Genomic DNA, 12,364 nt, shown 5'->3' with positions numbered 1-12,364 from the left:
CGAGCAATAAACAAATATTATTTTGACTTAAAACTTCCGTGACTGCAGGAATTCATATTCTTTGGTTCTTTCGGTAAAGTTACTTTATTTTGAGTATTATTTTTCTATCTACGTGACTTTACGGAAATAACCAAAGAATATGAAATACTATTTTATTGATCCAGAACAGCCACACCGAGTCCGAAGACTAGCTTTTAGGATAGCTCCGTATTGGGATGTTTGGCCAACAGCAATGCCATTGTGGTTGTAGCCACGGCAGGAATATGAAGCACATGGAGGAAGCCCACGTAGAACAGGGGGAGAGCAACCACACTCCACACAGGATATCACACCCAGGTCCTTCTTGCTGGCAGGCACACGTGTTACCACTGCACCACCCTGTTGCATTGGCTGCTGATATCTTTGGATGGGCTTGGCTGAGACCTATCGCTGGGCCTGATGAGACGAGAAGAATGTGCTCAAGAGGATGACCCCCTTTACTGAGGTCGTCCAGTGACAGCAATCCGTGAGATGGTTGGTGCCACCACCAGACCATCGCGAGACGTAGGAAAACCTTCATCCAGCAGTGGATTGACTATGGCTGATGAGGATATATTTGAACGTAACTAATAAAGGACTTTTTCTACCAATGCATATTAGGCAATCATTTTCGTATTCGCAAAGTCAAAGTGTATCTCTGCTCAACCAAGCGTGTCTACTCAACACAGCGAGGTACGGTTATGTTGATAACAACACAAAGGCCTCCACTATCTCAACATTCTAACTACTGCAATCAGCTTTATTTGTATGCTATTAAGCAGTATCATTGCCCAACATTTTGCCTATAAATATCATTTTAATGCTTGTGCACTACTGCTAATGCAGCATCAACTTCAAATGTGTGTTATTGTTGTAAGTTTCACGTACAAGCCCAGCTAACAACCCCTCCACGGCCACCCAATGCATAACGATCCACAGTGTGGATGCTGTTCCTGCGTCCTCTGCGCCCCCCTTGTGTTCACTGAGACACACAAATCAAGCACGACTATGGAGAAAGTCGCGAACAAAAGACACCGCTGCCTGGACCTCACGCCACGCTGCTCCTCGCGATGTCCGCACACAGAGCAGAGCGCCAACACACGCGGATCGACGACCCTTCGCTCCATTCCCATAGCCCTTCTCTCCCAACAGAACACCACCCGCACTCATGTGCTGCGTTACAGTACGCACAGATGCATGGGTAGATACACAGGGAGGTGTCAAGATGGACAGAATCGGATATTGATTGTTACCTGATAACAAAACCATCATCTGCATGGTTGTGATCTATGGACGAGGACTTGTCGCTTTCCCTGTGTCGATAACGGGACACACGAGGTTATTATATTTAAGGTATTCGCGAACGTATTATACTAAATTATTAAGTGCCAAGCCTCCTCGGGCGTTTACTCCCCTCGCCAACAAACCCCCACGGTAACTTAAGACGTGCCTCGACATTCTTACGTCACGTTGCAAAAATAATTTACCATAAGTGGGTAATTATCCCTCCGACTGCCTTGTTGCTCCTCACACGTGGGGGGACAACTTGCATCTGCTTCACATTTGCCGGCTTCCTCTCCCAAGCAGAGGGTCAAAGGGCACCAGAGTCACTGCCAGCATTGTTAAACAACAAATGTTTAAGAACTGTGCCTCATTACTAAATGTACATATTACACTACATCTTAATTTGTTGACTCGTTTACAATTAGATTTTATTGTAATATTGCGTGCGACGGCTCCATGTTTGATCAGGAGCCAGATGCCTACATCGAGGTCTGCTGGCCAGGACGAGAGGGCTTCGGCAGATCGAGTTCCTGTGGCTTTGTGATTCCTCCTCCTTTGAAGGAGCGCAGACGATGGTGGTTTAAGACACTCGTCCATAGTCTGAGTTGAATGGCTACAATCGCACGACTGTGGCTTGTGACTTTAATTTTCCGTTCATGAAGGAGATGTGCGCAACGGCCTGTTGATGTTCTGATGCGGTTGATGGCTACACCAGCAGTGTCCTCGAGGAATGTCAAAGCCAGGAGATGCGACGTTTGGGTCTCGAATGAGGCGTTAATTCTGCACGTCCCTGTTGTTCCACTGTTCGCCAGCGTTGTTCAGGATCTGGGTGAGATTCTACGATGGTGACAGCATGAACCCAGAAGGGGATCGACACTTGGTTGATGGTGAGAGTGTGCGGTTGTCGTTGGCAAGATGGCAAGAAAACGGGTCAGTTTGCAAGTCTCTGAGGTTATTTGGTGGCAGAATGTTGGCCAGAACAGGGAGCCAGGGGGTGGGTGCCAGTTTCAACGTTCCGCTCCTGACACGCGTCGCGTTATGAGATTGTGCATCGAGCATTTTGTGTCCGAGAGAAGAGTGGCCGGGCAGGAAGTACGTCACCGAGTAAGAGGCTCAGATCAGGAAGGAGCTGACAAAGGGGATCAGGCTGACTTGTCTCAACAGTTGGAACGATATCATGGGAGGTCCCATGACGGGACCTCCCATGACGGGACCTCCCATGACGGGACCTCCCATGATGGGACCTCCCATAATATCGTCAGATCATGGTGTTTTGTTTGCATGTTCACCACAAGTATATGTGGTTAATGCAGACATGATTCCTTGAAAAATGATTAAGTTTGGTGTTTTAACATCTTAACACCTGTTTTATTGCCAGAAAGGATAAAACCTATTATTATAGTTGGAACGATGTCTTTAAATGGCGCGTGTTTATTAACCCACGTGCGTCTCTTGCTGTCCCTCGGTGTGTAACGCCAACCGTGCATCTCTCCACGCTGCTTGGCACACGTTTAAGCTTTTTCTCCAATTTGTTTGCGAAATGTCCACGTTTCTGATCCACGTGTCGCAGTGTGGGCGGTGCGCACCAATCCAGACATACATTCGGTATACATTCTGTATACAATCTGGATACATTTCAAAAGAGTCGGGACTCATTGAGATGCGTTGTAACAATGAAGGCCAGGGTAGAGGAGTGCCACCTTCTCCACCAGACCAAACGCGAACACATTTCTCAGTCAGCACAAGGTACTGGCAAAGCTGTGCAGCATTCTGCAATAAAGCAGAACACAATACCAGTACCAGATCTCGATACAAATCAATACCTGCCACACAGATGCCAACTGACAGACTGTCCGGGTCAAACCGACACGTGGCAACCCTGGACCAAGAACACAATATATGCAGAATTTTTTTCGGCTAATCTATCTTTCTGACCCGCCCATACTGGACATCTGTGAAAAAGAGCTTCATAGCTCATCGGATTCCTCCTGCAGTCGAAATAAAGATTCTGATTCTGATAACCGTTGCCGTGGATTTTCAGATTTTGATTTCCATCACTAGGGGGCAGCATTTGGCAGCGCCTCAATATCCACGGGTGCAGCAGGATGCAGTTGGGATGAAGCTGGGCACAAGATGCCAAAAAAAGTGGCCATGGAATGGGTACGGGCTTCACAACACACGGAGGTGTGGAGCACTGCATGTACAAAAGCGCTCAACCAAATCCAAAACCACCAGCTGCAAATAACTGCGTGTGTGGCCATTTTGTCATTTTAAACCACGAACGAAAATCAAAGAGAGAGAAAGATGTGACCATCCCAACAGTAGTAAGACAGACACAACTGTTGACCAATTTCGTTATTATTAGCATTCATCAGTAAAACCATCAATGTCTGCTGCTGCTGCCATGCCACTGGGAGCCCGATACGGAGAGGCCTTTACACGGTGGAGACCGTTTGCCTCAAAGAAAGTAATTAAAATATTAGAATAAGTTTTCCCCCTTTTATCTGGCAACAAAACAGTTGTGTTAAGTTGTGAAAACACCAAATTGACACCTTTTACAAGGAATCATGTCTGCATTAACCACAATACTTGTGGTCTAAATTCAAACAAAAAAACATACTCTGCTAATATATGCATTGTCTTTGAAACTGATTGGTCCACACCAGAGACAGCTTTCTTTTGAGCCTCGTCTCAAACGGTGTTAGACCAAGGACGCCAAAAGGCGTACAGCCCAAAGACAATGCACTATCAATGAAAGCTCGGGTGAGTTTTTTGTTTGAATTCTGACCACAAGTATTGTGGTTAATGCAGACATGATTCCTTGTAAAAGTTTTCAGTTTGGTGTTTTAACAACTTAACACGTGTTTTGTTGCCAGATAAAAGGGGGAACCCCTATTCTAATATTTTGGTACTGGCAAAGGAGGTCCCATGATATATAATTATAATCTGTCAATTATGACAACCCACCACAATGGGTAAGCTCGTACATTCGAGACGTCTATTCCAACACAGACTTCCAAGATACACAGCACAGCCCACAAGTATCACCTGTGAAGGGTCGCACGGCACACGGGGGGGTGGGCTGGCCAGCACCACGTCCAGACGATTTTGTCTCCCGAGTGGCGATGTTACAGATTGCACCAGGTACTCATTTGAGGCTGAGTCGACCTAGGGAAGACCTAGGAGCGGATCAGATAATCGTCACCGGTGTTGGCCATGGAACTGGGGTGGTCGGGTTCGTAACACAGCGTGCTAACCAATGCACCACCGCTCCACGCCACGCAGGCACCCCCTTGCATGATACATTGTGGCACAAAAAACAGCCATACTTTCACACGTACACAGAATAAACACAAACTAATATGTAAATACGTGACGTGTCGAGCAAATGGCCTTTCTTTGGTATAGTTTTGGAAATGTTCTTCAGCCGCTGGCTTCGTAGCATAATTGCGCACGCGAGATGTGCTTCGACTGTAGTCTCGTCATCTGTTATTGGCATCTGTAGGGCGAGCGAGAAGAATCGGAGCCGGATCAGTCGGTTGCACCGTTGAGATCGGAGATTTGTCCCCATGGCATCTTCGGTGCAGGCAGAATCCCAATGCCTCACTCTGGAATGAGGATTGGTTTGTCGTTGGCAGAGCGCGGAGTCGCTCTTACACCACCACCACCTCGGCTCAATTGCCGTGCGTGAGAAGGACACCCCTTGGGTGGTTGAAGCTCCTTTAACTGCCACGAGCCAAAGTCCAACAACGTAAACCGGCCGCGCAGTCCAGGACAGCTGCAGACCTTGCTGTCGGCAATCCGATCCATGCGGCATCAGCTGCCGTAACACGCTCCCCTGTTGACTTGGGCGCAAAGGGGCTCCAGCGTGACGTCACATCGTCGTCGGTGTTGATTTGGCCACGTGAACGTCAGAACGTTACCATCAGCAACCGTGATGTTGACGAAGACTGGCGATAAGCGTTGTCATCATGTCGTTGCCACCATCACGTGACCATCGCTATCACCATCACTCGTACCATCAAACCACCACCATTGTCAGTTTGTTATTTAATACAATCCTGACGACTGTCGCCATGACCACTACCGTCGTCATCATATAATCATCTTCGCTATTGCCATCACCGTTTATCATCGTCACCATCAATATATCAGTGTAGCAGCATCATCATCATCATCATCCATACGGGGTCAGTAAAAATAGTTCCATTTGTTCAAGCCGCACCACTTTATGGGATTTTACGGGTGGTGGTGGTCAATAATTGAGACTTGTCTCTGCCATTTGAACGCGAAATTTACCAAAACTCATGGTCGCTAATAAAGAAGAGTTGCCCGATGCCCTTTAGAACGTGGAGACCCTAACTTTTTGAAGTACTTTAAAAACAAAGTTCTATTATTGGTATTGAAGTTAGCGTCCTTTAACCGTGAAGCCCATAAAGTTTAGTTATCTCGTTAGACAGGGGTTGTATACGCTTCGTGCCTCTGCTCCTTCGCTTTCAAGTCAGAGTCAAGTCTACCAATACATGGGAGCTTTTTGGGTAAGATCGCGTAAATATAAATGTCGTTAAACCCGGCACCACTCGACACAGCCAAATAGGTTTGTCACGTAAACAAAACATGCCAATTCGTTACGAGTCCAGCACACCGGTGTGTTATAGAGTAAACCCGCTACCACATTTACAAAAAGTAATCTAATTGTAAATGTTGTACGTTTACTCTCCAACACACCGATGTGCTGTACTAGTAACGAGTTGGCATGTTCTATTTACGTGACAAGCCTTACTCATTGGCTGTGTCCGGTGGTAGCGGGTTTAACGACGCATTTATATTTTCGCGATGTAAACCAAAAAACCTCTACAGTATTATGGAAAAAATATCGGTCGCGAATGCCTCCTGCTACTACTTCTGCCACATGTTAAACTGTGCCAATACATTTTGCTTTGACATTGTCTAAATGTGAGCGCATCTCAAGATGCTGAATAGTTATGGGTGGACTGCGCATTGAGGGATTACTTCAGAGAGGAGTGAATCAAGGATAGACAGCAGGACACAAGGGCAAGAAAGACTACAGTACGGCAAAGGTGCAAGTTAAAAGTCTTCATTTGTTTCCTGTTTGTGTCATTTTCCACCAAGTTTAATCCCGATTGTGATATCGGCATCGTGTCACGGCCCATTCGGATCTCACCCAGAGAAGTAGCACCCTTCGTCTTAGAAGGGTGCTACGTCCCACGGAAGTGGATGTGACAAAGCCATCACCGAGATCCCTTCAAGTGTCCTCCGGTCCACACACAATTCCTAAGATGTTCGTAACCGATCGTTAAAAGCAGTTAGCCGGTTAACCGGGCATCACTTCATAACCCTGGTGATTATCCACCAACATGGGCACGCATGGCGCCCATGCCCTCACGCCGTGTGCGCGTGAATGTCTCACGCACGAACACCGCGGCATCGCCAACGCACCAGCGGTGCTTCCCACCGGCTCTCAAACTTTCGAGGTCACGCCATAATCGCGCCGCACCGATCCCAAAAGAGAGAAAATCCCAACTGCGCATTATCGACGGAGGGAGTTGAAAGGGCCCGGTAATGGGGGTTGGTGGCTGCGCACGCCCGGTCATCGGAGAGTGGAGGGCGGTGAGTTGGGGCGTCGGGGATGGACTGGCCATGGAACATCACGGACGAGAGGTCGTCTGTCCCAGCTTCCTCTCCTACAACCACGGAGATACCACAGCGGCACACCAGCTGGGACTTTGCCATGGCAGGCAGGTTGCGGAGCACTGCAGCAATAGACTGCCACTCGTGGGAAATATCAACAGTGGCTGTCCGCCAAAGAGACAGGCCGCCGCCTCTGCTCGAGGAATATTGACACTCCACCACTGACTCGGTACCGCAAATGGAGTTGAGCATAAATGCATGCTTTCTTCAAGCAGATGGTACTATAACTGAACGTCTAAAACAACGTAATAAAGACAACATTAAGAGTGCAAATACTCTCATGTCTTGCCAAGTTGAAGAGCCACAAATCCCCACTAACTGCAGGAGCAAAGCTGGTGGTTTATACATGAGGCATTGAAATGAGTGACTGAATAAGGGAAACATCTATGAGGGCAGTGCTTCTCAAGTCCCAGGTGTGCCCCGGTATTTTCGGTAATTACAACAAAGAACTTCACTCGTTCTCGCCAGCTGGAACGGACGAGCTCACCTCCGTGCCGTTCCGTGACCGATCCAGCCCCCAGCCCCCAGCCCCCAGCCCCCGCCCTCCCCTCTCCCTCGGTCACGCACACAACTGGACAGAGTGCCGCGAAGATCGAGCGGGCTGGAAAGTGGTGAGAGCCGTGCAGTGGACAGGGTCGAGAAACCGGCAGGGACCTAAAGATGAAGAACACCTCGTGAAACATAAACAACCTATAATAGAGGTTTCTTTGGGTTAGATTGCGTAAGAATAAATGTGTCGTTAAACCCGCCACCACCCGACACAACCAACTAGTAAGGTTTGTCACGTAAACAGAACGTGTCAATTCGTTACTAGTACAGCACACCGGTGTGTTGGAGAGCAAATCCACAACATTTACAATCTCAGTACGACGTTTCGCCGGTAATAACAACTAGCTTCATCATGTGGACAGCCACATCTAGGATGTGGAGGAGCCCTCGTGGAGACGTTAGACACGGACGTCATCCGGTTCTAACGGCAACAACCCCAACTTATCTGAGAGACCTCTCATCCGTCAGCAAAGTCAACGGGGGCAGTGATCCCAGGGTGGTGCGATGCGAGTTTGGCTCTCACGCAGCCCAATAGTGGGCAAAGCGAATTGCTGCCAAAAAGAAACGTTGACATCATAACAACCTAGTTCAGGAGGTATTGGAAAATAAACTCAGTTTAAAGCTACAGATGGGAATTGCCAATGAAACGTCACCAGTTGAGAAACTGACACACGGAGATCGTAATAGCGAACTCACGGTGCGAGAGAGGGGCAAGGTGCAAAGAGCAGAGCGCGAGTTATCTGAGCGCACGAATACACGGGGAGGAAGAGGAGAGACGTCAAGAGGGGTGGAAGACGAAAGCGAATATCGAACACGTCGAGCCCAGTGAATGCACGGGGCCAACTGAGAGAATTTGAGACGAGTCGCGCGATCCTGGAAGCAGCAAAAAGAGGTTGATGATTGGAAATGCAGAAATGGTCGCCCCTCGGGAGAAGAATTGAACCGTGGCACAATGGAGACAGAGTCTTAAAACAATCTCTATGTTCAAACAAAAGCATACATCCTAGGAACCGTTGTTTGGGTGAAAAGGAGAAAATTCAAGATCTCACACTTGAAGACATAACCTCAGCCCTTCTTAGCATTAAACGGGGAGAGCCCCCGGATCGCATGGGATAACTGTAGGTATCGTCAAATTATCAGAACTACTGAGACATAAGTGAAATAGCTCAATGATGGAAAGATGCCTCAATTATTCCTTTACATAAAAAGGGAGACACAACTGACTCGAAAAATCACACCCTGTCAGATACACACGTACATATATTTGTTCAAAACGATCGTTGGCAACAGAATAATACATATCTTAGAGGTCAACCAGCCATGTAAGCAAGCTGGGTTTAGGAAAGGTTTTTCTACCATTGACCAAATAGATTAACGTACTGGGCGTTGACCTCGGGGCCGGACCAGGCGGGACGACGTCGCTCAGCTGGCCTGGAAATTCCCCAGGAGGAGCTATAGTCTGTGTATAGTAGTGTATAGTGTATAGTAGTGTAGAGTGTAGTAGTGTAGAGTGTAGTGTATAGTAGTGCATAGTGTAGTGTAGTAGTGTATAGTGTAGTAGTGTATAGTAATGTACAATAGTAATGTTGTGTAGAAGTGTATAGCAATGTACAGTAGTGTATAGTGTAGTAGTGCAGGAGTCTGTGGCCAGGGAGAGGGAGGTCTCGACCGCCACAACTCAACATGCTGCCGCAGCGACCCTCACCAGGACAAGCGGACTGAGAAACGAACGAACTGTCAACAAGATTTTGGAAAGGACCGACGGATGTCAAATGTCGTTCCGAAAAGGCGTTCGGGTCGGTGGAAAATAATGCAGTCATCCACCCTCAGAAACCAAGGCCAAAACAGAAAAGATTTAGAAGTGTTAAAATCCATTGACAATGATGAATCGGCTACATTGATATTTCAAGAGGTAGCAAAATACATATCAGAAGGGATGTCAGGAAGGAAGATATTATCCCACCAAATGTATTCATCGTGACATGACAGGATATAAAGGCGGACTGGTAAGCGGATAAAATATAAACCATCCCAAGTTTGCTGATGCCGTGGTCATTGTAATGACCGATGAGAATGAATGGCAAGAAATGATTAAGCAACGCAAAGAAGGCTGCGGAGATAGCCTCGCGATACACGTCAGCAACACAAAAGTTGTCGACTTGTTTGTGCAATAAAAAACTGTAAATTATTGCTATTTTACCAGGTAAGGCCCACTGAGCTAAGCAGCTCTTTTTCAGAAGCGAGATCTGGCCATCACGAATGATAGCTCAACAAAGTGGCATTTCAAGTGGAAATTTCGAACAGCCAAATACTCTAAATTCATGTTTCTAGATGTGGAGGGGAAAACCGGAATACCCAGAGACAAATCCACGCTACCACGGGGAGAACATGCAAACTCCAAATATACAGGCGCCAGGGCCGGGATCGAACCCACGCGGCTCCTGTAGACCAGGCGGTCGCCAGCGTGGCGCCTTAAACAACTCGAGGTATCTTTTGGAGGGACACGAGGCGCGAGTGTTTGCATCTCGGGCAATGCTTGAAGGTTGGCGTGAAAGAGGCGAGCGAGGACAGGCTCGGATGCTTTCGGAAAATCGAACTTGATAACGAAAATCGAAAATGCCATTGTAATTACAGGATACAGCAGTCATCAATCTGTACTATAACCTGCTCTAACATAGATTGGAAACATGGAAAGTGACGAAGAAAATGGAAAAACGTCCACCACACTTTCAATTTCTCCATGCACATTTTTTAAAGGCAGCATTTTCAAAAACAAGAAATAGGAAACCAACTTAAATTATAGAGTTACGTGTATTTCATAGGTATCGCCGTGAGACTAAACATTCAAGAACAAATCAAACGGGCAACGAGAATCGCGACATGACGATATTTTGCAGAGCGAAGGAAGCAGTCACCGTTGACCTCACACCGCGCCGCGCTGCGCCGCGGTGACCCCAGGCGCACATGGGGACCGGAGTGAGACGTTGCTTGGCTTCACGCATTTCCGTGTCGAGGGATCAAACCCAATAATCGGTTGAGTTATGGATTACTTCAAGCGTCGGATTTCAGCCCAGCTGATAATGCAGAGCCACCGCTGTCAATGCAATTCTAAACGTAGTGGGTCCACCTAGTGGCTACAATCCATTGGCGTGCGCGCTTGAGAACGACCGCGACACGCCACTTCTCCCTGTACAGGGCGGATTTAAACCCGATGAGAACCCGGAGTCTCTATTCCACGAGTGGCCCGACTCACCAAAAATGACAGAAGCAAAACAATTAAAATAAAGTTACAGCGAAGATAAAAATCGACACAAAAGCCATTGAACATGCTGCACAAACATAAATCAGCGTCACATATTAAGTGCCTCCAGCGTATGGCAGCTCGGGCACATTATGTGAAACTGCACTGCGTGTGTTAGCACGATGAGCTATCGTTACATATCCCGCGGGAGCAGGATACACAGATGTACGTCTCACACTGGGAGGTCGCGAAGACAAGTGGGGAAAATGTTAACATGTCCCACACAGCCAGGAGAGGTCTGTCATTGTCCAGCTGAGCTCGAGGAATCGGCCGTCGTGTGCTGGGAATCCGGCAAGAGAGCTTCCGACTTCCAACTGAGAGGCTGCGAGTTCCACCCCACTTGATAGAAATTAGCACCACTTTGTGGAAGGGGAGCTACAATTATCCTGTGAAATGGACTGGCCCCCGCCATAGGAATGTGGAACATCCACAAGAGGCTCAGGGCTGCCACAGGAGTAGAGCACCACGCCACACCAGTTCGATTTTACTTCGCTATTACCTATTTTCACTATCACTCTAAACTATTAGCAGTCAGATTGACTATGTTTAACAGCAATTTCAACTGGGGGAAATGTATAATATTTCAGATGAACGCTTAATTATACAATGACCGTTAAATTAATTATTGTCGTGGTGCCGAGTTCGTACAACCCCGAAACTGCCGCATCAAGGCATGTGTGGCGCTTACTCCCCGGAGCAGAGGGGACACTTTGACTCTTGTTGAACGTGCGAACGAGTCCACGTACACGCTGCCCAACAATATACTCATCGCCGCAGCCAGCTCGCTATCGCAGGATATCTCACGCAAGAGACTGACGCACGATACATCGACACGCTGTCCACACATTCTAACAGAGGAATCACATGAGGCGGCCTTACCTTCCTCGAGGACGACGACTTTCATCCCATGGCTCCCATCCGCAATCTGCCAATGTCACAAACAACATGAACACAGCTGGGGGTGAATGACGGGCAGCGGGGGGGTGAAGCCTTTGTCGCGGTGCAGGTGGCAGCAATCACAAAGAGAGAGAGAGGCTGCATCAGTGGAGAGGCACACACACACACCGCTGATGCTGCTCCTGTTGCTGCTGCTGCTTTGTGGACACTCATTGCTGCGAGCAGCAGCAGCAGCAGCTGCAGGGATGCCCCAAACGCGCAAGCGTGCCGAGAGCGCATGGTGTGGACACGCTTCAAGGAAATGCCGAATCCTTTTATATGCGCTGCAGCGTGGGAAACTCCCCACGTGATTTGTTTATGTAATTCTCACCAAGCAGCGGAGAACGTCAAGCGGGCAGCAACAAACATCACTCATATCACAGCTGTAGCAGGTTATTATTGTAAGAGCTTGGGGGCAAAGCAGACAATGATGTTGATGATGATGGATGGGAATTCCAAAGTGCGAGGGGAAAAACAGCCAGAGAAGCGCTGTGACCGGCAGTGTGGTGAGTGAGTGGGTGATGGAGTGAGTGTGTTGTTGTGGCCAGGAGTGTGGTGAGTGTG

The 12,364-nt window shown here is 47.9% G+C and overlaps 1 protein-coding gene across 1 annotated transcript in view; it reads right to left on the bottom strand.

Annotated features, from left to right (window-relative positions):
* The window catches only part of LOC133342492 (uncharacterized), a 32,834-nt gene extending 20,794 nt beyond the window's left edge, over positions 1-12,040 (bottom strand). The window contains exons 1-2 of the mRNA XM_061551646.1: positions 11,930-12,040; positions 11,744-11,789 (exon numbers count right to left, since the gene is read on the bottom strand). Coding sequence (XP_061407630.1) covers positions 11,744-11,789; positions 11,930-12,040 — 157 coding nt within the window. The remainder of the gene's footprint in view (positions 1-11,743; positions 11,790-11,929) is intronic.
* Positions 12,041-12,364: the final 324 nt, after the last annotated feature.

Source organism: Lethenteron reissneri, chromosome 15 (genome assembly GCF_015708825.2).
Source record: "Lethenteron reissneri isolate LAM-NWPU_2019-01 chromosome 15, ASM1570882v1, whole genome shotgun sequence".
Taxonomy (NCBI): Eukaryota; Metazoa; Chordata; class Hyperoartia; order Petromyzontiformes; family Petromyzontidae; genus Lethenteron; species Lethenteron reissneri.
Note: the sequence above shows the minus strand (reverse complement) of the source record. Positions and strands in the feature narration are given on the sequence as shown.